Below are 27,192 nucleotides of genomic sequence, written 5' to 3'. Positions count from 1 at the left end.
GTGCACACGGCAAAAACGTCAGACGCACCATGGCTTCCAGTTGAAGTTGACACCCCCTCGCACAGCCCCTGACTACCTCCTGCGATCCTTCCCCTTCTTCGCCATCACACCCTGGAACAACCTGCCTGCGGACCTCCTGCTTCACGAACCTCATTTAAGGCGCCTCCAAACCTTCAAGGTCAACGTATGTAAGGATCTAATCGGAAAGAGATGGCTGTGGTGCACACAGTACTAGTAGCTGTGACGATGATATTGACACCCATTTATCTTTCTACTAGTACTTTGCTTGCTATGATTATTGTTTTCTTTTTTCTTTTTCCCTTCCGGTTTAGTTATTAAACGTATTTATATTATTTGGTGGAATATTAGCGCCCCTTTCTCGCACCAAAGTATTGTTTTTGTTACTTGACCATGCAACGCCCATTTGATGAAAACCAGTTAAGCTTCAGGAAACATTGTTCCACCGTGCAGCTGCTAGCGAAAGTCACGAAGGACTGGCTCCATGCCCGTGATGGAGGCCTTTCCGCAGTTCTAGCCTGCATAAATCTACGGAAAGCGTTTGACACAGTCCGCCACCAAATACTCCTCGAGTCCCTCTCCAGCGCAGGAATTGGTGGAATACCACTGAACTGGTTTGCCTCGTATCTGTCGGAAAGGACACTGCGGGTTGTAACCCAACGTGGATGCTCCAGCACCTTGGTCGTCTCAAGTGGAGTTCCTCAGGGCACTGTCCTGGGGCCTGTGCTGTTCAATTTATATTTCCGTGAGCTCCCCAAGACCGCAGAAGCGCATGGTTTTCATCTCCCCATGTTCGCCGATGACATGACTCTGTACTCATCCCACAAATCCCTTCGCCTTGCTGCACAAACACTGAACTTGGCGCTCTCGTCACTCTCTGCTGCTGTAACGGACCTTGGTCTAACGGTTAATGTAGACACGCCTGTTGTCTTGTTCTTCTCCCCATCCCCAGTTCCTATCCCGCCTCCACTAATCTCCATAAATAATGTCCCTCTGACCGTTGTTGACTCAACCAGAATCCTAGGCGTAAACATAGACTGCCGCTTGACCTGGACACCCCATATTGATGGCATTGCGCGCAAGGTGTAAAAGAAGATAGGCGCTCTCCAGGGGTCTTTCAGATGTTTGTCAATACCTGCTCGCCGTTCCTGCCGTCATTTTCCCGGATCTTTTGTATTGCTCCCCTTATTTCCTCACGAAGTTGTCTGCTCAGGATAGGAACAGATTGCAATCACTGTTTCGGCGTGCTGTTCGCGCAGCATGTGGGGCTGACCACTACTACTGAAGTGAATATATTACAACAATATTGCTCAAACCTGAAAATGGGGGTGCGACTTATAATCGTGGAAATACGGTATCCTAAGGTCAAAAAGAGACTCAAGGGTCACAAACGTTCAGGGAAAATCCCTAAGCTTTAGTCTAGACGAGTGTTTGTCAGTTCAACAAGCAACCTTGATCCAGCATTGGATTGTTGAAACTGTTGCAAAAGAAGGATCCACGAGCGGGATTGGAACCCAGCACCCCTGTCTTTTCGGGACAGTGCCCTACCGGCTAGGATACCGTAGATCACACATACCCGGGATCACGCACAACGGGGATCACACACCGGGGATCACGCACCGCGGTTGGTGGGCCCATCGTGCCACAAAACTCACTGGTGCGTCACTGCGGTCCACCATGCCTGCCCAGGAAGGCAATTGATGTTCTTGCTGATGGTGTTGCTCGTGCGTTGGCTCTGGCTGCTCCTGGGGTTACTCCCAGGATTAAGGTGATGCTTGCAACTGCGGTGGCGAACCGCCAGACTGCGCTGGAGGATTCTACAAGGAACGGAAAGATCACCAATAACAGGATTCAACACAATGAATAAAGCCAGTTGCGCATTGATCATGCCTATCTTTTTCAGGAGGTTAATAACAGGATTAGGATATTTTCAGAACAAATTCACCCTGCACATAGAGAGCTGGAGCACAAAACGGTGCCAACTAGTGGGTATTTAGGTCATACTTACCGTATCACTATTATCAGACATACATGTATCACAACAATCACATATTGGCCAATAAATACTGTTTATATAATACTCCTTTTTAGGTAACAGTGCAGTGCTACATGGAAAAGTGCAGTGGTATTTATTGAGTCAAAGCAAATAATTGATGTGTGTGTGTATGTGTGTGTGTGACTATGTGTGTCTGTTTACTCACACTGCGCTGGTGGCCCGACAGTGCCTTCACCGAATATCCAGAGTAAGTAGGGTGACCATGCTGCACCGGTCTGTTGCTAGGGCGATAGTACGGAGAGCTCGTATCAGCGTATACGGCTCTGCCACTCGGTCCACTGAGGGAGGATGCCGTTGGCGTGTTACCATACTGTAACTGGTGTAGACTGCTGCCAGTAGTTGCTGGCGGTAGGGGAGGGTCTTGCGGCTGCTGCTGTTGTTGCGTCTGCTGCTGTTGTTGCGGCTGCTGTTGTTTCAGCTGCTGCTGCTGTTCCTGCGGCTGCTGCTGTTGTAGCGGCTGCTGCTGCTGGTGTTGCGGCTGCTGCTGTTGTTGACGCTGCTGTAGGCTCTCAAACCATGCCAACAAGTATTTGTACATTGCATATGTCTGATTCGACGAGAGCACATCATCAGGAATATCGCAAAGAAATAACAGAATACATTACCAGCCCTCGTCAATGACATGGTAAAAGGGCACAGTGATTCAGGAACCCCGAAAAGGGAAGTGAACTGCACTTGCACAAGAGTTCTGCTACTGAAGCCCAGTATTCCAAGCACTCAAACATGCCTAGCTAAAGTGCCCATTGGAACCCATCTACAGATTCTGCTCAATCCAGCTGGGAATTTCCCTGAACGTGCAGGACCCTTGAGTCTCTTTTTTGACCTTACTGGTATTCACTCAAATTCAAGCTATGAAAAGTCATCCACAGTTATATTACTGGTAGTAGCATGGCTAGGTATACTGAAGTCAAAACTGTGTTCACCTTGATGATCCGCCATGCCCGAGATTTTGGTGAATATTGTTGTTTTTTACTTTGTCTTCGTTTTGTTTCCCCTTCCTCCGTAGGTATGTGCAATGTGATAAAAAAACATGTGCTAGTACTTAATGTACTACTACATATACATGTTATAGCTATGAAAAGTATGAAGGTCGCAGAAATCACCACGCAACATGACAATTTGTTCAAGGTTTGGTTTTGGAACAGACCATAGATATTTGTGCGGATGTCCTCTATCACAATAACTCTGTTGACACGCCATGGCTGCCTGAATCCTCCTTCCATACACTGATGTCTCTTGTTACCACGGGCGTTGAGTTTTCATTTGATAACGTGATGTATAGGCAGGTGGATGGGGTAGCCATGCGATCACCATTAGGTCCAGTGTTGGCAAATATATTTGTTGGCTACTGCGAATCTCTTGCGGACCAGTCACTGTGGCCGGAGTTTTACGTTCGGTTTGTCGACGACTTGTTCACATATTTTGATTCTGTGCAACAGTGTGACGCCTTCTTGAACCGATTGAATAACTTACATCCCTATCTGAAATTCACGGTTGAACATGAACAGAACAACACCTTGTCCTTTGTAGATGTGCGTGTGGAGAAGTCAAACGATGAAATTGTAACGTCAATATACAGGAAACCAACATTTACCGGACAATATATCGTGTTTGACTCGTATTGTTCGTACCTGTATAAGGTCAACTTGGTGAAGAATCTGGTGGATAGAGCGCGACGAATCTGTTCCCCCTCTCGACTCAAGGGTGAGTTACCCGTAGGAACTGCTAAACAAGCTACTAAAATCAGCATCAAAACCAAAGGTCGTCATCATAGGTCCAAGTCGTTGCCCAGTCTACCTTTCCTTACCTTGGAAAGGAGAGGCATCACAGACATTGTGCCGCACGATCAAAACGCTAGTTACACAAACATACTTTGTGGCGTACTTCATCCCTGTGTTCACTACGATACGTGCGTTCACGGTGAGGAAGGATGTCCTACCATCCCACCTATTGAGCCACTTGGTCTACCAATTTGAGTGCCGGAAATGTGATAGCCGGTACGTTGGTAGGACCCTTCAATACCTGAGCGCACGTATCAAACAGCACCTACCACTTCACATGCTGCCGGACGCAGCAAAAGCGAAGCGCCCGAAGCGGGGAAGACCACACAAGAACCTGCTCCCTCTACCACCGACACAGCCAGAGCAAGTCGAACACACGGTGCAGAGGAAGAGTGGTGAATCACTAAGCCAACTGAATGTGCCTTCTCCACCGTTGCCCTTGCCGCCACCGGAGCCACCACCAGTGCTGTTGGTGGCTGGGGTTGGGTTGGAGTCGGCAACAACGACAGTACCGCCAATCACAGAAATGGATCCCATTTCTTTGACACAGTATCCGGCTGTGCGGACACCGCAGCACCCTCCGGCGCTTGATCCGTGGGTCCAGAGACCACGGAGGTCGACTACCAATTATTCAACCGAAATATATGCTAGGAATAGCCAAGGCCCACGCGGAGCATCGAAGGAGAACAGAAACCAGAAGCAAAACGGAACACAATCTCGAGACGTAGATGAGCTAAGGACAGTGGCACGAGACAGACGTAGGAAGGAGAACACGGATGGTATCAGACGACGGACTGGTGGTGAATATGAGCTGGGTGATGATGCGGCGGATGACGAGGATACAGATGACGACGAAGCGGGTGATGACGAGGCGACGGATGACGACGAGGCGGATGATGACGAGGCGGATGACGATGAGACGGCTGGTGGTGATGGTGATAAAACGGACGAGGAGGAGTCAGGTGGCAGGGAAGGTGATGGAGCTGATGAAGGTGAAATTCGTAAGAAGTCAGCTGTGTACTTGCATTTGTTATCTCGTCCCGATTGTTTGGGTGTGTATGATGATTCCCACTTCTCTGTACTGTGTCGTGCCGGTATGGCCAGCAGTTGAAGGTCCTTGAAGCTGTTGGTATTCGTACGCATAAGATTTGTGAAAGCAAAAAGAACATGTTGTAGCACTTAGGTTATTTTCGTGAGTTTGCACCCCGTGTTCACGAGTTGTTTCTGCAATGTTCATGCCCATTTGTCACACTTAATCTTTATCTTAGTTCTCACTTTTTATAATACATACGCGTCATGTGTCACACTTCTTTGGATTTTTAACCTTTGTTTTCCCCTTGATCACGTTAGTTCCGTATATCCACTGATGATCGGAGCGTGAAAATCGATTTTGGAAGCACACAAAACCAAACCATGAACAAAGTGTCATGTTGCGTGGTGATGTCTGCGGCATTCATACTTTTCATAGCTATTATTAAACTTTTATCTCCACGTAGATTATTTACATATGCATGTTGTATCTCGCTCCACATATACTGGCATACACAGAGACATAGACAGCAATAGCAACAACACACAAAGTGAAGGGTAGTTGGCTGCGGCCAGATGTGAACCGGATAACGAGTGAGGTATGGAAGCAAGCAAGGACTGAGAACAGAGTGTCTCAGATAGAATAGGCGTGCCAGTGGATAGCAGAAATAGGCCATGATGCAGAACCACTTGGGACCGTCAGATTAATTTTCCTGGACCGAGCCAGCCGGGAAAAAACCCTCGCGCCGACGGACGCATTTGTGAGGGAAAAAACCGGGTGTATATCCCCAATGGCGATTAGGCATCATGTAGGCATGGCAAGCACATCACGGCAAACCGTGATAAAAAGCATTGATAATATGCACAGAAATATAGGGTGGGAGGGCAGGGACACTGGTGAGACTCAAAACTGACTGAAGAAGTCAGGAAAATAAGCGACAACAAAGAACACACCAGATGCCATATGTGCAACTGAAAATATTAATTTTCGCGAGAAATACAACGTAGTATTTGTGTCAAAAAACTTGACTAGTGATTCATGCTCAGCAGCTCATAGTAAAATATGACAAAGAAAACTATGAAAACTCACATGGTCATCAAACAACGCCGGATTGATGCCTATGTTTGGCGTATTCAAATCCATAACGCCAGGGTCGCTCTGGTAAGCTGGAGTGGTCAACAACTGTGTATTTTTCTGCGGGGTCTCCAAAACAATGACTCGCGTCTTCAATTGGACATTCTGCATGCAACAATAAACGCACAAGGGAGAGTATTGGTCTCGTGTTTACATAGACAGATGGTCGAATAGACGTAGTCACTGCTGACACGATAACTCGAGAATGAGATATCTGTGACTCGCTCTCCTTGTCGTTTCCCTTGTTTCGTCCTATAGGCCATTGTTGGCAATCACCCATATCTCTAAATTACTTGGCAGTCTCAACGACATGCTATGAGATATTGATAGCTTCCAATCTCTCTTGTGTATAATGATAATTATAAAACATGGTTAATAGGACCAGTAGGACTCACCTCCTGACTCAATTTCTCCACCTCCGATTCCAGTTTCTTCAAATAGACTTTCGCCCTTTCTCGTGATGTACGAGCAGATGCTGCGTTTGCTAGTTTCCTACCAAAAAAGCATCGCACAGCAGAATACCCCAATAAGAAATCCGGAATAAAGACTGAACTAAAAAAGTCTAAAATACTAATTGATTGAAGGAATGCGATTAATAGTATAAGTGAAGCGGACATTACAAAATGATGAATGAGAATACATGTATCTAAAATGCTTGTTCCTAATCGATTTTCTTGAGACTATCATCAGGGATAAATTCCTCTCACAATAGAGGCTATACGGAGAAACAAACTACTTATAGGTTATCGGATAGTGGGAAGTATACAAGGTGAGGTGTGAAAAAAAAACTAACTAAAGTGGGAGAGAAGACGAAAGAAATTAGACGAAAAGATGTGAGAGTGTTCTGACGGTGTGAGCTACTACAAAAGGTGAGTGAAATGAAGGCGTGGAAGCAGGTGAATGTGATAGAGTGAGGAACTGTGAGGTGTAGGTGTATGCGAATGAATACGTGTGTGAATGCTAGGTGAAGAGTCTCAATTCTGTGACATTTTCTTTCTGAATGCATAGATTAGGATTGTGTTTACGGATGAAAACAGCTTCTAATACCTTAAGTTCACGAAACCTACGAGCACGGCACAAAACAGTGAAGCATGAATCATCATAAACTGAGCGGCATTGGCTACTAGACAAGAGGTGTTTCTTAATTGCTGACCCTTTCGTTGTGGTCTCACCTAATTTCTATATTCTTTCGTCCTCTCTCCCACTTTAGTTATTTTTTTCACACCTCACCTTGTATACTTCCCACCATCCGATAACCTATAAGTAGTTTGTTTCTCCGTATAGCCTCAAATGTGAGACGAATTTTTCCCTGATGATATTGATTAGGAACAAGCATTTTAGATACATGTATTCTCATTCATCATTTTGTAATGTCCGCTTCACTTATACTATTAATCGCATTATTAAAGTTATTGTCTCCTCGTCGCCTTTTTGATTGAAGGAAGTTCTTCAATGTAGCACATGCATCTGCGTAATCCACAACAGTCCAAATGAACAAAAGCGAATTTAAAAACCGGACATTTTCGTTCCCTTCTCTTCATAGGCTCTTATAGTGAATACAGCAAAAATGACTAAGATAGTTAATATATTTGTGTACTTAGTAAGACAGTGTAAGGATTGCAATAAACAGAACCAGCTGAAGCGACATTGTTGTCACATGACTGTTGTCGCTGCCTTTTCAAAATATTATGACTAAGACAGCAAATTATAACATGGGCAAAGCCGTCAAGCCCCGTCTTTTATCTAAACATGGTAAAAATTCACCTAGGGTTCCCAGTAAAAAGGCAATGCTTGTTGGGACTCCCCTAGTTAAATAATAAAATCTACTAGCGATAACGGAGGCACCCTCCATTGCTTCTTGGCCGGCGACTACATGTAAAGCCGAACTACAGTACAGGCAACGCCCCATGGCATGGGGTCAAATGGTCAAGTCACTGACTCACCGACTACATGGGCCGCGATCTGCTAAAACATGTCTTTGGGTTTCGTAACAATATTGAGAAATGACGAAATTAAAAGAAGTGTTTTTTTCGAGCGCTTTCACTTTGCGCCTCAGTCATGATGTGGCGATCATCTTCTCAAATTTTGTTCAAACACTTGTTTGGCGGTCCAGTTCAAGTAGTTGGCAAGCAAAGACTGAGAATGTTCGTATCTAGTGACACTAGAGCAGCTCGCAGAGCCAGACGATCGCTGAGCATGACCCAGGTGTAATGGGTAGCCGAGTGGTAGGCGCGGTGAAATCAACAAGAATTAGTTTTATTCATATTCGTTCCCTTCTCTTCATAGGCTCTGAAGCCTAGTTCACATTCGATGCAACGCCGACGGTACGGGACGTAAGGGCTTGTCGGGAGGGCTGGGGTGAGCTGTAAAATCCTGTACGATTCGTAGGACACGACATGCAGCAGTCGTTGCGACGTTCACCGTCGAACGGCGCGAGTCATAAGGCACGGTCCGTGACGGGGTGACTTTTGGACCTAATTTCTCGTTTTTCGGGACTTCTTTTCAATTATTTCTCCTTGAAAGAAGCGGAATCAAGTTCACAATACCAGGTTTTCGTGAAGACCAAAAAATTAGCCCTGAAAGTTGTGGCATTCAAATAATAGCCCCAGGAAATGATAGAATAGTTCGTCTGTCACGCTTCTGAACTATCCCTAAATACAATAAGTGACATGAGATCTTATGTTGCTAAAATTCAACTCAAGTCGTGCTAGCCATTCTGTGAGTTATCATGGGAAGCGCAGTGTTCGAAATGCTAAAAATTTCCAAGTACGAATCGGGAGCAGTCGGCGCACGACGCCGTCTCCTGTTCACACTCGAATTGCAGCCGTTTTGTACGCTTGCGTCCCCGTCTACGCCCGTCTACGGTATGAAAAGTTGGATCGATCCAACTCATCCCGTCGCTTCCCGATCTGTACGGTAGTACGGTTGCGTTCCCGTTCCTGGTGTTCACATTGGACGCAGTCAGACAGTCCCGTCGCTTCCCGTCGATCCTTACGTGGCGTCCCGTCGCGCCCCGTCGAATGTGAACTAGGCTTTATAGGGAATACAGCAAAAATTACTGAGATAATTGATATATTTGAGTACTTAGTAAGACAGTGTAAGGATTGCAATAAACAGAACCAGCTGAAGCGACATTGTTGTCACATGACTGTTGTCGCGGCCTTGTCAAATGACTAAAGACAGCAAATTATAACATGGGCAAAGCCATCAGGCCCCGTCTCTTATGTAAACATGGTAAAAATTCACCTAGGGTTCCCAGTAAAAAGGCAACGCCTGTTGGGACTCCACTAGTAAAATAATAAAATCAACTAGCGATTCGCTGCGATAGAAATAACGAAGGCACCCATCCTTGCTTCTTGGCCGGCGACTACATGTAAAGCCGAACTACAGTTTTAGAGCGCTTGGTGTGGTGATGTCTGCGGCATTCATACTTTTCATAGCTATTATTGAACTTTTATCTCCACGTAGATTATTTACCTAATTTTACATGTAGTCGTAGTATTTGTGTCAAAAAACGTGACTAGTGATTCATGCTCAGCAGCTCATAGTATAACATGACAAAGAAAACTATGAAAACTCACATGGTCATCAAACAACGCCGGATTGATGCCTATGTTTGGCGTATCTAAATCCATAACGCCAGGGTCGCTCTGGTAAGCTGGAGTGGTCAACAATTGGGTATTTTTCTGCGGGGTCTCCAAAACATTGACTCGCGCCTTCAATTGGACATTCTGCATGCAACAATAAACGCACAAGGGAGAGTATTGGTCTCGTGTTTACAATGACAGATGGTCGAATAGAAGTAGGCACTGCTGACACGATAACTCGATAATGAGATATCTGTGACTCGCTCTCTTTATCGTTTCCCTTGTTTCGTCCTATAGGCCATTGTTGGCAATCACCCATATCTCTAAATTACTTGGCAGTCTCAACGACATGCTATGAGATATTGATAGCTTCCAATCTCTCTTGTGTATCATGATAATTATAAACCATAGATAATAGGACCAGTAGGACTCACCTCCTGACTCAATTTCTCCACCTCCGATTCCAATTTCTTCAAATAGGCTTTCGCCCTTTCTCGTGATGTACGAGCAGATGCTGCATCTGCTACCCTCCTACCAAAAAGGCATCGCACACCAGAATAACCAATAAGAAATCTGGAATAAAGACTGAACTAAAATACTAATTGATTGAAGGAAATTCTTCAATGTAGCACATGCATCTGCGTAATCCACACCAGTCCAAATCAACAATAGGGAATTTAAAAACCGGACATTTTCGTTCCCTTCTCTTCATAGGCTCTTATAGGGAATACAGGAAAAATGACTAAGATAGTTTATATATTTGAGTACTTAGTAAGACAGTGTAAGGATTGCAATAAACAGAACTAGCTGAAGCGACATTGTTGTCACATGACTGTTGTCGCTGCCTTTTCAAATATGACTAAGACAGCAAATTATAACATGGGCAAAGCCGTCAGGCCCCGTCTCTTATGTAAACATGGTAAAAATTCACCTAGAGTTCCCAGTAAAAAGGCAACGCCTGTTGGGACTCCCCTATTAAAATAATAAAATCTATTAGCGATTCGCTGCGATAGAAATAACGGAGGCACCCATCATTGCTTCTTGGCCGGCGACTACATGTAAAGCCGAACTACAGGACAGGCACCGCCCCATGGCATGGGGTCAAATGGTCAAGTCACTGACTCACCGACCACATGGGCCGCGATCAGCTAAAACATGTCTTTGGGGTTTCGTAAAAATGTTGAGAAATGACGAAATAAAAAAGTTTTTTTTCGAGCGCTTGGTGTGGTGATGTCTGCGGCATTCATACTTTTCATAGCTATCATTAAACTTTTATCTCCACGTAGAATATTTACATATACATGTAGTATTATTTGTGTCAAAAAACGTGACTAGTTATTCATGCTCAGCAGCTTATAGTAAAACATGACAAAGAAAACTATGAAAACTCACATGGTCATCAAACAACGCCGGATTGATGCCTATGTTTGGCATATCCAAATCCATAACGCCAGGGTCGCTCTGGTAAGCTGGAGTGGTCAACAACTGCGTATTTTGCTGCGGGGTCTCCAAAACATAGACTCGCGCCTTCAATTGGACATTCTGCATGCAACAATACACGCACAAGGGAGAGTATTGATCTCGTGTTTACAATGACAGATGGTCGAATAGAAGTAGGCACTGCTGACACGATTACTCGAGAATGATTTATCTGTGACTCGCTCTCTTTGTCGCTTCCCTTGTTTCGTCCTATAGGCCATTGTTGGCAATCACCCTTATCTCTAAATTACTTGGCAGTCTCAACGACATGCTATGAGATATGGATAGCTTCCAATCTCTCTTGTGTATAATGATAATTATACAACATGGTTAATAGGACCAGTAGGAGTGACTCACCTCCTGACTCAATTGTTGGCAATCACCCTTATCTCTAAATTACTTGGCAGTCTCAACGACATGCTATGAGATATGGATAGCTTCCAATCTCTCTTGTGTATAATGATAATTATAAAACATGGTCAATAGGACCAGTAGGACTCACCTCCTGACTCAATTTCTCCACCTCCGATTCCAATTTCTTGAAATAGGCTTTCGCCCTTTCTCGTGATGTACGAGCAGATGCTGCATTTGCTACCCTCCCACGAAAAGAGCATCGCACAGCAGAATAACCAATAAGAAATCTGGAATAAAGACTGAACAAAAATACTAATTGACTGAAGGAAATTCTTCAATGTAGCACAGCAAAAAAACAGAACCAGCCCAAGCGACATTGTTGTCACATGATAGTTGTCCCTGCCTTTTCAAATATGACCAAGACAGAAATTTTAACATGGGAAAAGCTGTCAGGCCCCATCTTTTATGTAAACATGGTCATAATTCACCTAGGGTTCCCAGTAAAAGGGCAACGCCTGTTCGGACTCCCCTATTAAAATAATAAAATCTACTAGCGATTCGCTGCGATAGAAATAAGGGAGGCATCCATCATTGTTTCTTGGCCGATAACTACATGTAAAGCCGAACTACAGTACAGGCACCGCCCCATGGCATGGGGTCAAATGGTCAAGTCACTGACTCACCGAATACATGGGCCGCGAACAGCTAAAACATGTCTTTGGAGTTTCGTAAAAATGTTGAGAAATGACGAAATAAAAAAGGTTTTTTTTCGAGCGCTTGGTGTGGTGATGTCTGCGGCATTCATACTTTTCATAGCTATTATTAAACTTTTATCTCCACGTAGATTATTTACATATACATGTAGTAGTAGTTTTTGTGTCAGAAAACGGGACTAGTGATTCATGCTCAGCAGCTCATAGTAAAACATGACAAAGAAAACTATGAAAACTCACATGGTCATCAAACAACGCCGGATTGATGCCTATGTTTGGCATATCCAAATCCATAACGCCAGGGTCGCTCTGGTAAGCTGGAATGGTCAACAACTGCGTATTTTTCTGCGGGGTCTCCAAAACATTGACTCGCGCCTTCAATTGGACATTCTGCATGCAACAATAAACGCACAAGGGAGAATATTGATCTCACGTTTACAATGACAGATGGTCGAATAGAAGTAGGCACTGCTGACACGATAACTCGAGAATGATTTATCTGTGACTCGCTCTCTTTGTCGCTTCCCTTGTTTCGTCCTATAGGCCAATGTTGGCTTCCACCCTTATCTCTAAATTACTTGGCAGTCTCAACGACATGCTATGAGATATGGATCGCTTCCAATCTCTCTTGTGTATAATGATAATTATAAAACATGGTTAATAGTGTAATAGGTGTATGTATGCTACGACCTGAATACTCACTATTTGTATTTCCCGCTCGTTCCCCTTGGCAATGAGCACTCACATAGAAGAGCGCATGCTCCAGTTCTGTTGTAGTCTAGTCTTGAGTTGTCGTTGTCCTGTTCTCCTTGTCTACACTCTTCTCGAATACTTCTATAAATTATCCAATCATATAAACCCCTTGTGTTCCGGTGTGAGGGGGCATCATTAGCCGGGAGCAGCTAACACTGGTGGCAGCGGAAAACGTCCACCACTCCATCGCTGGCGGAGTATGTACGCCTTCGGAGATCGCCGACTATGAAGTACCACGAAGGCCCACGCAAGTCGGAAACCATATCCTCATCCACTCTCTTCGTCAATATTTTCCTATCTGCATTGTGTTTCTTTCTGCTCGTCGTTTTCTTGTTGCATGCATTGTTTACCATGGTTTACAGTCCATAGGTCAAGCATTGGCGCCAACCTGTCTGGCCAAACATTTTCGGAACATTTTCTGTGTCCGTGTTTTGTGCATACTGGCTGCTGTCTAGTGTCTTGTTAGGATATCTGCTAGCTGGGTAGTAGAGTCTAGCTACACTGTGTCCGTAGAGTAGTTGCCTATTTGGAATTGTCTCTGCCAAATTTAGTTGTTTGCCGCTACGCACGATAGGTTACGTAATAGATTGAGATCGATAGTCGATCGAGTCCACGGGAAATTTTTGCAGATAAATTTTTTTTTCGAAAATTCAAAAATACAAAAACAATTTTTTTTTCACAATGGGCCGTTCAGCGAAATCCAAGAGACAAGAAAAGCTAGAGCGTAGCTTCGCTGAAGCTGGCTGTGACATGAACATTGCTGAAGAGCGCGAGAGTTCGCCGGTACAAGGGTTGTCCCATCGTTTTCGTTTGCCGGACACAGACACACCACATGCACGTCCACTGCCGAAGCCAGTCTTGCTTCCTGAGACATTCGGAAATCAGCCAGGCCAAGATTTCACCACGTACATGAGGCATTTCGTCCACACATGCGAGTTGAGTGGGTACGACGACGAACAAAAGCTACGGCTACTACCTGCTCGCCTTGTTGGTACAGCTCATGAGATGTTCACCGAAATTCTAACTCACACGCGTGACATAAACTTTTCCGACGCAGTCGAGGCTCTGCATGTCCGTCTTGAGCCGCCCCAGCAAGCATTGATGCACGAGGCCAGTCTTCGCCAGCGAGTGAAGCTGGCGAGTGAAACTCAGCACGGGTACGCCACGGAACTTCGTCGGCTCGCTCGTCGAGCCTACCCAGGACAACAAGGTGCACTGCTTGATTCAATGCTTTTGCAACTTTTTATTGATGGCCAGGCATCGAAGGATTTGCGCTTGGCGTTGGCGTCACCTCGGCCCACTGATTTGGATGCGGCGGTCCAAAAGGCCATCGAGGTAGGTGCTATTTATGCTCGCGAGCAGGCCCGCACCGTACCTCACCAGTACGCACAGCCCGTATTTGCTGCTGCTCCGGAAGTGAAGCCCCGTCATGGTCGTGACCCCTACACAGCAGTCGGTCCACTGAAGTCGGAATCTGAGCGAGACCAGTTGGCTTCGCTTTTGTCGAGTTTTGATTCGCGTCTCTCTGCTTTGGAGGCGAAAATGGAGAGCGTGAGTCTGTATCGCCCCACCCGACCCCAGCAAGACCATGTACGTTTTGTTGCTCGTGGTGCTGGTGCTGGTGCGCCTAGTCGTGGTCGTGGCCAGAGTTTTGCGAGGCCTGTCCGTGGAGTGTGCCATGGATGTGGTGAAGAGGGCCACTTCATTGCATCTTGCCCGCACGCAAAAAAACTAGGTTGGACTGGTGACACGGGGCCGCCGTCAGTCGTCCGAGTGGAGCCCCTCGAGGAGGTATGTGGTGCGATCTCACCCATTATTGTGCACGTTGATGTTTGTCTTTCGTCTTCGTCTTCGTCTCCTGTTGTTGCTCTTGTTGATTCTGGTTCAAGTGTGTCGTTAGTGCATTCTAAATTGTTGCCTAATTTGACAGAGCGACCTCCTCTAGAGTCTGCTCCGCGGTTGTGTGCAGTCAATGGCGCACAACTTCCTGTCGTTGGATCCATGGATCTGTGTATGTCGCTAGGAAATCTGTCTTTCCAGCACACGGTTGTTGTGTCTCCTGGTATTCACTGTGACATGATTCTTGGTTCCGATTTTTTGTTGCAGCATGGTGGTGTATTAGATATTGCTCGTGGTGTTGTGATGTTTGGCGATGTGTCTGTTCCGTTGCATGTTTCTGGTTCCGGGTGTCCTCCGTCACGTACGCCCTATGATCGTATTGTTCCGCGTAATACTTCCCCCTCATGTAATACTCATACTCCTCATTCTGATGCATGCTCCGACGATGTACCTGTTTCGTCGTATTCTTCTCGTGTTGCCCTTGACGATTCATTGTCTGCACGGGTTGTTGAACCCATGGCTCAACCTGGCGTTGTCCCGGCGTGTGCGCCCGGGAGTGTGGCTGACCCTGTGGTATACTCATCTCGTGTGGTGTTTGAGATGGAGTTGTCGGTACCTGCAGGACATGTTGTCTTGGTGCCTTGTGCAGCTGTTGATGTGTGCACGGTTGCGATGGATTGCGTGGCAGATCCATTGGAGTCCTTTATGGCGAAGCATCCAGATGTGGCAGTGACTCCTAGTCTTGTAACTGTTGGCCCTAACCAAACACGTGTGGTTGTGGCTGTTGAAAATCATGCAAATCATCCTATACTCATTCATAAAAATACCAATGTTGCCGAACTTCATCAAATTCCTACAGATTGTGAACATATTGACGACACTGAAGCTATGGTTTCCTCAGTTTCACCCGACCCGATCCCGCTAACTGAGCAACGCAAGAAAGTCATCGATGAATATATCAACGCACAAAATCATCTCTCCACAGAACAGTCTCGCACGCTCACTGAACTACTTCATGATAACCACGATTTATTTATCTTGCATGATGATGACTATGGCTACTGTGACATATTCCCTCATAAAATTAACACAGGACAAAATAACCCTATAAAACAACCTACCAGGCGGATTCCATATCACCGCCGGAAGGCTCTGCAAGATCTACTGAATACGCTGTTAAAGCAAGGCATAATACAAGAATCGATTAGTCCGTGGGCATCACCCATAGTATTGGTGCCAAAGAAGGATGGCTCTCTTCGACTCTGTATCGACTACAGGAAGTTGAACTCTGTCACCGAGCCTGATGCTTACCCGATTCCCCGGGCGGATGACATGCTTGATTCCCTGTCTGGCTGTCGGTATTTCACGTCCCTTGACTTAGCGTCAGGATACTGGCAAATAGCAATGGAAGGAAGCGACAAGGCTAAGACGGCATTTACCACGCCACTGGGCTTGTTTGAGTTTAATGTTCTGCCGATGGGCTGCAGGAATGGCCCAGCGACATTTCAGCGCGTAATGGAAGCAGTCCTGAGTGGCTTATGTAACACACCGGTCCAGCCATTCTGCCGTGTGTTCTTTGATGATGTCCTGAATGCCAGCGAAACGCTGTCTGGCCAACTCCAGATTCTGCTGCCCGTGTTCGCGCGAGTTCGGTCCGCTGGACTGCGGTTCAATCTGAAGAAATGCTCCTTCTTCCAGGAGGAGGTCACTTTCTTAGGACACCGCGTGTCAGCGGAGGGCATCTCCCCGAATGAAGCCAAACTCGTCGCGGTCAGGAACTGGAAGACTCCGAAATCTGTCACAGCTGTCCGCGAGTTCCTTGGCTTCGCTGGATATTATCGCCGCTTCATCCGTGGGTTCGCCCAGCGTGCTGCTCCGCTGACTGCTCTGACAGGCAAGAATGCTCGCTTTGCATGGTCGAAAGCTTGCGAAGCGGCGTTCCAGGCTCTGAAGCGTTCGCTTGCCAGTGCGCCGGTGATGGCGTACCCCCAGTTTGAAGATTCAGCAGGTGCATTCATTCTGGACACCGATGCGAGCAATGTGTCGATTGGTGCAGTCCTCAGTCAGATCCAGGATGGAACTGAGCGACCAATTGGGTACGGCAGTCGTGTACTGACGAAAGCTGAGCGCAACTACGATGCTAGCGATCGTGAGGCCCTTGCTCTGGTCTATTTTGCGGAGTATTTCAGGCACTACTTGTTGGCACGACCATTTGTTGCCAGGACGGACAATACTGCGTTGACTGCACTCCGGAACCTGAAGGAACCCCGCGGACGGAAAGCACGTTGGCTTGACTGTTTATCCGAATATGAATTCCGAGTCGTCCACCGTCCAGGTCGCCAACATCTGAATGCCGATGCTATGTCCCGCGTGGTGACCGATGTGCCGTCTCCTCCGCCGAGTCCGCCGCCTCTTGCCCGTGATGTTCCGTTGTCAGCTGCTGATGAAGTGCCACTTGCTGTTGATGTTCCTCCGGCTGCTGAGATTATTCCTCCGGCCGTTTTTGTTCGTCCTCCTGGTTCCTCTGCTGCTGGACCGTTGCCGGATTGTTACAAGCCTCAGAGTCTTCTTGCTCCGTATGCTGATCCTGCTCTGTCTGAGTGTTTCACCCGATATGATGCTGCCAGTGGCAAGTTTGTTCGTCCGCCTGAAGCCGTTTCCCGTCCTCCCGACTGTCAACCGCCTGCCGTTACTGCTTCTCGTCCTGACCCGATTACGCTGCCTGATGATGATTTGCCGCGCTGCGTTCCGCCGCTACAGCCACCGTCGTCTGATCCGGTCCGTACTTCTTCTCCTGTTTCTCGTCGTTCTGGCCGTGTCCGCACTGCACCTGCTCGACTAGCTGACTATGTCCTGGACTGAGTTTATTATTTGGTTTGTTTTCTTTTGTTGTTTCCTAGGTATTTCGTTCATTCCCGTGGACGTGAATTTTAGCTAGGGGGGCACAGTGTAATAGGTGTATGTATGCTACGACCTGAATACTCACTATTTGTATTTCCCGCTCGTTCCCCTTGGCAATGAGCACTCACATAGAAGAGCGCATGCTCCAGTTCTGTTGTAGTCTAGTCTTGAGTTGTCGTTGTCCTGTTCTCCTTGTCTACACTCTTCTCGAATACTTCTATAAATTATCCAATCATATAAACCCCTTGTGTTCCGGTGTGAGGGGGCATCATTAGCCGGGAGCAGCTAACAATAGGACCAGTAGGACTCACCTCCTGACTCAATTGTTATCACCCTTATCTCTAAATTACTTGGCAGTCTCAACGACATGCCATGAGATATAGTTAGCTTCCAATCTCTCTTGTGTATAATGATAATTATAAAACATGGTTAATAGGACCAGTAGGACTCACCTCCTGACTCAATTTCTCCACATCCGATTCCAATTTCTTGAAATAGGCTTTCGCCCTTTCTCGTGATGTACGAGCAGATGCTGCATTTGCTACCCTCCCACGAAAAGAGCATCGCACAGCAGAATAACCAATAAGAAATCTGGAATAAAGACTGAACAAAATTACTAATTGACTGAAGGAAATTCTTCAATGTAGCACAGCAAAAAAACAGAACCAGCCCAAGCGACATTGTTGTCACATGATAGTTGTCGCTGACTTCTCCAATATGACCAAGACAGAAATTTTAACATGGGAAAAGCTGTCAGGCCCCATCTTTTATGTAAAAATGGTCAAAATTCACCTAGGGTTCCCAGTAAAAGGGCAACGCCTGTTCGGACTCCCCTATTAAAATAATAAAATCTACTAGCGATTCGCTGCGATAGAAATAAGGGAGGCATCCATCATTGTTTCTTGGCCGATGACTACATGTAAAGCCGAACTACAGTACAGGCACCGCCCCATGGCATGGGGTCAAATGGTCAAGTCACTGACTCACCGAATACATGGGCCGCGATCAGCTAAAACATGTCTTTGGAGTTTCGTAAAAATGTTGAGAAATGACGAAATAAAAAGAAAGGATTTTTTTTCGAGCGCTTGGTGTGGTAATGTCTGCGGCATTCATACTTTTCATAGCTATTATTAAACTTTTATCTCCACGTAGATTATTAACATATACATGTAGTAGTAGTTTTGTGTCAAAAAACGTGACTAGTGATTCATGCTCAGCAGCTCATAGTAAAACATGACAAAGAAACTATGAAAACTCACATGGTCCTCAAACAATTCCGGATTGATGCCTATGTTTGGCGTATCCAAATCCAGAACGCCAGGGTCGCTCTGGTAAGCTGGAGTGGTCAACAACTGGGTATATTTCTGCGGGGTCTCCAAAACATTGACTCGCGCCTTCAATTGGACATTCTGCATGCAGCAATAAACGCACACGGGAGAGTATTGGTCTCGTGTTTACAATGACAGATGGTCGAATAGAAGTAGGCACTGCTGACATGATAACTCGAGAATGAGATATCTGTGACTCCCTCTCTTTGTCGTTTCCCTTGTTTCGTCCTATAGGCCATTGTTGGCAATCACCCATATCTCTAAATTACTTGGCAGTCTCAACGACATGCTGTGAGATATTAATAGATTCAAATCTCTCTTTTGTATAATGATGTATTCATGTAATGAATTCAGTTTAGCGTAGGCGCACATCTCGCAACTACGTATCTGCTGCGCAACAGCGCCCTCTACGGTTCTGGCCGCGGCACTTGTTTAGCGCGCCTTGCCGCGACCGGCAAGACCGCCTGCTGTGCATCACATTAATTTATGCGTACGCCATCACAATAATTAATTCAGTTTTGATCGGGTCCGAGTCCGCAACGTGGCACATCTCCTTGCCATTCTCAGTTTTGAGTCTTCTCTGCTTTGGCTCATGCCCGACTTGCATCCTGCTGCCTTTGTCTTTTGCTCTATCCGACAACACCAGACGAACGTATTCCGCCGGCGAATCTAAGTATCTCAAGTTCTGCCAACTTCAAAGATGGTCCCCGTTTCCCGCTTCAGACCTAATGCTGAGTAGTTTTGCTGCCTCCCTAACCCAGTCGGTCAGACCAGTGACTATTAAGGTTTACCTCAGTGCTATCAAGAACCTGCACCTGGAGCTCGGTTATGTCGACCCGACCGAGGGCGCGCACTTCCTCAAGCGAGTGGTACGCGGTATTTGCCGTTGCCATGGAGTAGCCGCTGTCCGCCCCAGGCTGCCAATCACGTTTCCTATTCTCTGCAGTCTGGTTGACACCTGCCTAGCTGCTCCAACCATGTGCCCTCACGACAAGCGCTGCCTGCATGCCGCTATGCTTGCCGTGTTCTTTGGTTTCTTCAGATGCGGTGAACTGCTAGAAGCACCTACCACGCGCGGCTGTTTGACATTCGAGTCAGGGATGCTCCATGTGCACCTACCACGCTCGAAGACAGACCCGTCCGGGGAAGGTACAACGGTGCTGATCGGGCCAGCGGTGCCGCCATACTGCGCTGTGAGAGCCATGCTCACCTACCTCATTGCAACCGCCTCTGCTCGTCCAGGCAGTGCTGTGTTCATCCTGGCCAACGGGCAACGCCTCAACCGCAGCACTTTTACAGCCCACGTACGCACGCTGCTTAGCACCAGCGGCGTGGCAAACTGGCAGGACTATGCAGGCCACAGCTTCCGTATCGGGACCGCTACCACTGCTGCCCTTGCTGGCGTCCCCGACCACCAGATCCGCTCCGCGGGGCGGTGGCGCAGTGATGCATGCCTACGCTACATCTGGACACCACCATCATCGGCCCGAACGCTGGCCAGCAAACTATCCTCAGTAAGATCATCTCCCTGACACCGATGTTTCTCGATTCACACAATTCCCTCATAATGAACTATGCTATGCTGCACTGCAATACTGTTGTGTATGGGTATGTACTGGCGGTATGGCGAGTCACTCATAACTGGTCTGCCTTTCTATTGCGGCATTATGGCCTTATGGTCCTGCCTTTCCATTGCGGCAATCACAGCCTCCGGGCTTCTGCCTTCCTGCGGCAATCACAGCCTCCGGGCTTCTGCCTTTCTGCGGCACTCGCAGCCTCACGGGCTTGTGCCTGCCTTGCGGCAAAGACCAACCAATTCCTCGTCACCAGTACTTACCCAACACAACCTAGCCTTATTCGTGTGGTGTATGCCTGTCTGCATACCGTCTGTGTGCGCGGAATGCTAATGATGTATGCCTGCCTGCATGCCGTCTGCGTGCGCGGAATGCTAATGATAATTAGAAAACATGGATAATAGGACCAGCAGGACTCACCTCCTGACTCAATTTCTCCACCTCCGATTCCAATTTCTTCAAATAGGCTTTCGCCCTTTCTCGTGATGTACGAGCAGATGCTGCATTTGCTACCCTCCTACCAAAAAAGCATCGCACAGCAGAATAACCAATAAGAAATCTGGAATAAAGACTGAACTAAAATACTAATTGATTGAAGGAAATTATTCAATGTAGCACATGCATCTGCGTAATCCACACCAGTCCAAATCAACAATAGGGAATTTAAAAACTGAACATTTTTGTTCCCTTCTCTTCATAGGCTCTTATAGGGCATACAGCAAAAATGACTAAGATAGTTTATATGTATTTGAGTACTTAGTAAGACAGTGTAGGGATTGCAATAAACAGAACCAGCTGAAGCGACATTGTTGTCACATGACTGTTGTTGCCGCCTTTTCAAATATGACCAAGACAGCAAATTATAACATGGGAAAAGCCGTCAGGCCCCGTCTCTAATGTAAACATGGTAAAAGTACAACTAGGGTTCCCAGTAAAAAGGCAACGCCTGTTGGGACTCCCCTAGTAAAGTAATAAAATCTATAGCGAATCAATGCGATAGAATTAACGGAGGCACCCATCATTGCTTCTTGGCCGGAGAATACATGTAAAGTCGAACTACAGTACAGGCACCGCCCCATGGCATGGGGTCAAATGGTCAAGTCACTGACTCATCGACTACATGGGCCGCGATTTGCTAAATTATGTCTTTTGGGTTTCGCAAAAATGTTGAGAAATGACGAAATAAAAAGAACGGTTTTTTTTCAAGCGCTTGGTGTGGTGATGTCTGCGACATTCATACTTTTCATAGCTATTATTAAACTTTTATCTCCACGTAGAATATTTACATATACATGTAGTAGTAGTTTTTGTGTCAATAAACGTGACTAGTGATTCATGCTCAGCAGCTCATAGTAAAACATGACAAAGAAAACTATGAAAACTCACATGGTCATCAAACAACGCCGGATTGATGCCTATGTTTGGCATATCCAAATCCATAACGCCAGGGTCGCTCTGGTAAGCTGGAGTGGTCAACAACTGCGTATGTTTCTGCGGGGTCTCCAAAACATTGACTCGCGCCTTCAATTGGACATTCTGCATGCAACAATAAACGCACAAGGGAGAGTATTGATCTCGTGTTTACAATGACAGATGGTCGAATAGAAGTAGGCACTGCTGACACGATAACTCGAGAATGATTTATCTGTGACTCGCTCTCTTTGTCGCTTCCCTTGTTTCGTCCTATAGGCCATTGTTGGCAATCACCCATATCTCTAAATTACTTGGTAGTCTCAACGACATGCTATGAGATATGGATAGCTTCCAATCTCTCTTGTGTATAATAATAATTATAAAACATGGTTAATAGGACCAGTAGGACTCACCTCCTGACTCAATTGTTGGCAATCACACTTATCTCTAAATTACTTGGCAGTCTCAACGACATGCTATGAGATATGGATACCTTCCAATCTCTCTTGTGTATAATGATAATTATAAAACATGGTTAATAGGACCAGTAGGACTCACCTCCTGACTCAATTTCTCCACCTCCGATTCCAATTTCTTGAAATAGGCTTTCGCCCTTTCTCGTGATGTACGAGCAGATGCTCCATTTGCTACCCTCCCACGAAAAGAGCATCGCACAGCAGAATAACCAATAAGAAATCTGGAATAAAGACTGAACAAAAATACTAATTGACTGAAGGAAATTCTTCAATGTAGCACCGCAATAAACAGAACCAGCCCAAGCGACATTGTTGTCACAAGATAGTTGTCGCTGTCTTTTCAAATATGACCAAGACAGCAAATTTTAACATGGGAAAAGCTGTCAGACCCCATCTTTTATGTAAACATGGTCGAAATTCACCTAGGGTTCCCAGTAAAAGGGCAACGCCTGTTCGGACTCCCCTATTAAAATAATAAAATCTACTAGCGATTCGCTGCGATAGAAATAACGGAGGCATTCATCATTGTTTCTTGGCCGATGACTACATGTAAAGCCGAACTACAGTACAGGCACCGCCCCATGGCATGGGGTCAAATGGTCAAGTCACTGACTCACCGAATACATGGGCCGCGAACAGCTAAAACATGTCTTTGGAGTTTCGTAAAAATGGTGAGAAATGACGAAATAAAAAAGGATTTTTTTCGAGCGCTTGGTGTGGTGATGTCTGCGGCATTCATACTTTTCATAGCTATTATTAAACTTTTATCTCCACGTAGATTATTTACATATACATGTAGTAGTAGTTTTGTGTCAAAAAACGTGACTAGTGATTCATTCTCAGCAGCTCATAGTAAAACATGACAAAGAAAACTATGAAAACTCACATGGTCATCAAACAACGCCGGGTTGATGCCTATGTTTGGCGTATCCAAATCCATAACGCCAGGGACGCTCTGGTACGCTGGTGTGGTCGACAACTGGGTATATTTCTGCGGGGTCTCTAAAACATTGACTCGCACCTTCAATTGGACATTCTGCATGCAGCAATAAACGCACACGGGAGAGTATTGGTCTCGTGTTTACAATGACAGATGGTCGAATAGAAGTAGGCACTGCTGACATGATAACTCGAGAATGAGATATCTGTGACTCGCTCTCTTTGTCGTTTCCCTTTTTTCGTCCTATAGGCCATTGTTGGCAATCACCCATATCTCTAAATTACTTGGCAGTCTCAACGACATGCTGTGAGATATTAATAGATTCAAATCTCTCTTTTGTATAATGATAATAATAAAACATGGATAATAGGACCAGCAGGACTCACCTCCTGACTCAATTTCTCCACCTCCGATTCCAATTTCTTCAAATAGGCTTTCGCCCTTTCTCGTGATGTACGAGCAGATGCTGCATTTGCTACCCTCCTACCAAAAAAGCATCACACAGAAGAATAACCAATAAGAAATCTGGAATAAAGATTGAACTAAAATACTAATTGATTGAAGGAAATTCTTCAATGTAGCACATGCATCTGCGTAATCCACACCAGTCCAAATCAACAATAGGGAATTTAAAAACTGAACATTTTCGTTCCCTTCTCTTCATAGGCTCTTATAGGGAATACAGGAAAAATGACTAAGATAGTTTATATGTATTTGAGTACTTAGTAAGACAGTGTAGGGATTGCAATAAACAGAACCAGCTGAAGCGACATTGTTGTCACATGACTGTTGTTGCCGCCTTTTCAAATATGACCAAGACAGCAAATTATAACATCAGCAAAGCCGTCAGGCCCCTCTCTTATGTAAACATGGTAAAAATACAACTAGGGCTCCCAGTAAAAAGGCAACGCCTGTTGGGACTTCCCTAGTAAAGTAATAAAATCTATAGCGAATCGATGCGATAGAATTAACGGAGGCACCCATCATTGCTTCTTGGCCGGCGAATACATGTAAAGCCGAACTACAGTACAGGCACCGCCCCATGGCATGGGGTCAAATGGTCAAGTCACTGACTCATCGACTACATGGGCCGGAATTTGCTAAAACATGTCTTTGGGGTTTCGTTAAAATGTTGAGAAATGACGAAATTAAAAGAACGGTTTTTTTCAAGCGCTTGGTGTGGTGATGTCTGCGGCATTCATACTTTTCATAGCTATTATTAAACTTTTATCTCCACGTAGAATATTTACATATACATGTAGTAGTAGTTTTTGTGTCAAAAAACGTGACTAGTGATTCATGCTCAGCAGCTCATAGTAAAACATGACAAAGAAAACTATGAAAACTCACATGGTCATCAAACAACGCCGGATTGATGCCTATGTTTGGCATATCCAAATCCATAACGCCAGGGTCGCTCTGGTAAGCTGGAGTGGTCAACAACTGCGTATTTTTCTGCGGGGTCTCCAACACATTGACTCGCGCCTTCAATTGGACATTCTGCATGCAACAATAAACGCACAAGGGAAAGTATTGATCTCGTGTTTACAATGACAGATGGTCGAATAGAAGTAGGCACTGCTGACAAATTAACTCGAGAATGATTTATCTGTGACTCGCTCTCTTTGTCGCTTCCCTTGTTTCGTCCTATAGGCCATTGTTGGCAATAACCCTTATCTCTAAATTACTTGGCAGTCTCAACGACATGCTATGAGATAATTATGGATAGCTTCCAATCTCTCTTGTGTATAATGATAATTCTAAAACATGGTTAATAGGACCAGTAGGACTCACCTCCTGACTCAATTGTTGGCAATCACCCTTATCTCTAAATTACTTGGCAGTCTCAACGACATGCTATGAGATATGGATAGCTTCCAATCTCTCTTGTGTATAATGATAATTATAAAACATGGTTAATAGGACCAGTAGGACTCACCTCCTGACTCAATTTCTCCACCTCCGATTCCAATTTCTTGAAATAGGCTTTCGCCCTTTCTTGTGATGTACGAGCAGATGCTGCATTTGCTACCCTCCCACGAAAAGAGCATCGCACAGCAGAATAACCAATAAGAAATCTGGAATAAAGACTGAACAAAAATACTAATTGACTGAAGGAAATTCTTCAATGTAGCACCGCAATAAACAGAACCAGCCCAAGCGACATTGTTGTCACAAGATAGTTGTCGCTGTCTTTTCAAATATGACCAAGACAGCAAATTTTAACATGGGAAAAGCTGTCAGGCCCCATCTTTTATGTAAACATGGTCAAAATTCACCTAGGGTTCCCAGTAAAAGGGCAACGCCTGTTCGGACTCCCCTATTAAAATAATAAAATCTACTAGCGATTCGCTGCGATAGAAATAACGGAGGCATTCATCATTGTTTCTTGGCCGATGACTACATGTAAAGCCGAACTACAGTACAGGCACCGCCCCATGGCATGGGGTCAAATGGTCAAGTCACTGACTCACCGAATACATGGGCCGCGAACAGCTAAAACATGTCTTTGGAGTTTCGTAAAAATGTTGAGAAATGACGAAATAAAAAGAAAGGATTTTTTCGAGCGCTTGGTGTGGTGATGTCTGCGGCATTCATACTTTTCATAGCTATTATTAAACTTTTATCTCCACGTAGATTATTTACATATACATGTAGTAGTAGTTTTGTGTCAAGTTTGGCGTATCCAAATCCATAACGCCAAGGTCGCTCTGGTAAGCTGGAGTGGTCAACAACTGGGTATATTTATTTTATTTGGGACTCCCCTAGTAAAGTAATAAAATCTATAGCGAATCGATGCAATAGAATTAACGGAGGCACCCATCATTGCTTCTTGGCCGGCGACTACATGTAAAGCCGAACTACAGTACAGGCACCGCCCCATGGCATGGGGTCAAATGGACAAGTCACTGACTCACCGTCTACATGGGCCGCGATCAGCTAAAACATGTCTTTTGGGTTTCGTAAAAATGTTGAGAAATGACGAAATTTAAAAAAGAAAGGTTTTTTCAAGCGCCTGGTGTGTTGATGTCTGCGGCATTCATACTTTTCATACTTTCTCCGGTAACAAAAACTGTGATGGATTTTGATGGATATGAAAACGCTTAGAACAGGTCAAGAACAGTTTGTTTCGACTGCAAATCACTGGACGAAGGTGATTCAGCTTATGTACAGCGTCTTTTCAAGAGAAACTGTTGGAGGAATGAGCAGTAAGTTCAGTTTGCGTCGCTTTCGCTTGACTCATTTTTGACCCTGCGTCGTTGTCGTCATCTGCTGCACGCGAGTCGTCATCTCTCTCGAATCATTGTTCAGCTCGTTTCAGTCTTGGCTCGGCTTCTTTGATCACACTCCGCTGGCCTTGATGTCGCGGTCGTTCAAGTAAGTTGGCTTTCAAGCTGCGTGATCCGCCGCGATGGCGATTCCTCGTTTCCACCAGGGAGTCGTAAAAATATTTTACGACTCCCTGGTTTCATCTTCGCTCTCCAGAACTCCGCGAAACGAGGAGTAAAGGCACAGCCAAACCGATTCAATATTCTCTGATGGATACCCCTGCCAGCACTGAATGGCAGCGGCTAGCAAGTCCAGTCGACTTTCTTTAGCCACGAGACTTGCATCGGACTGCAGACTTCAGAAAAAATACATGGTCATCAGCATTCGAATCTGGGCTTTGCGCAGGTTGAACAAGAACTTGAGCTCAGAATTATTTTCATTGAGCCGTGCAATCAGAGCAGCTCCTTGTTCACTCGCTCATTGTGTGGACTCGCAGCTCCGTTTGATCGCTCTTTATCACTCTCCAACTTACTCAGTGCTAGAGTA

The 27,192-nt window shown here is 45.6% G+C and overlaps 1 protein-coding gene and 1 long non-coding RNA gene across 2 annotated transcripts; both read right to left on the bottom strand.

Moving 5' to 3' along the window:
- Positions 1 to 6,420: 6,420 nt before the first annotated feature.
- LOC135806867 (uncharacterized) lies at positions 6,421 to 18,188 on the bottom strand. The gene is made up of 5 exons (XR_010551319.1): positions 18,098 to 18,188; positions 12,393 to 12,542; positions 11,588 to 11,676; positions 10,999 to 11,148; positions 6,421 to 6,511 (listed from the first exon to the last, which is right to left on the bottom strand). It is a non-coding gene; the product is annotated as an uncharacterized LOC135806867 (long non-coding RNA).
- A 722-nt stretch (positions 18,189 to 18,910) lies between these two features.
- LOC135806866 (uncharacterized) lies at positions 18,911 to 25,418 on the bottom strand. Its single transcript, XM_065321038.1, has 6 exons — positions 25,316 to 25,418; positions 24,727 to 24,876; positions 23,763 to 23,859; positions 21,934 to 22,083; positions 20,968 to 21,064; positions 18,911 to 19,054 (listed from the first exon to the last, which is right to left on the bottom strand). Exons 2-6 carry the CDS (start codon positions 24,732 to 24,734, stop codon positions 18,912 to 18,914), a joined length of 495 nt encoding a protein of 164 aa, XP_065177110.1. The 5' UTR covers positions 24,735 to 24,876; positions 25,316 to 25,418; the 3' UTR covers position 18,911.
- Positions 25,419 to 27,192: the final 1,774 nt, after the last annotated feature.

The sequence above is a fragment of the Sycon ciliatum genome, chromosome 1 (assembly GCF_964019385.1).
Source record: "Sycon ciliatum chromosome 1, ocSycCili1.1, whole genome shotgun sequence".
Taxonomy (NCBI): Eukaryota; Metazoa; Porifera; class Calcarea; order Leucosolenida; family Sycettidae; genus Sycon; species Sycon ciliatum.
Note: the sequence above shows the minus strand (reverse complement) of the source record. Positions and strands in the feature narration are given on the sequence as shown.

What these genes read in the sequence shown, in the direction of transcription:
- LOC135806866 (XM_065321038.1), bottom strand. An exon ending in TGGAGAAATTGAGTCAGGAG is followed by an intron (nt 22,084 to 23,762) that starts GTGAGTCCTGCT and finishes TGTTGCATGCAG; the next exon opens with AATGTCCAATTGAAGGCGCG. An exon ending in CGGCGTTGTTTGATGACCAT is followed by an intron (nt 21,065 to 21,933) that starts GTGAGTTTTCAT and finishes CTTTTTTGGTAG; the next exon opens with GAGGGTAGCAAATGCAGCAT.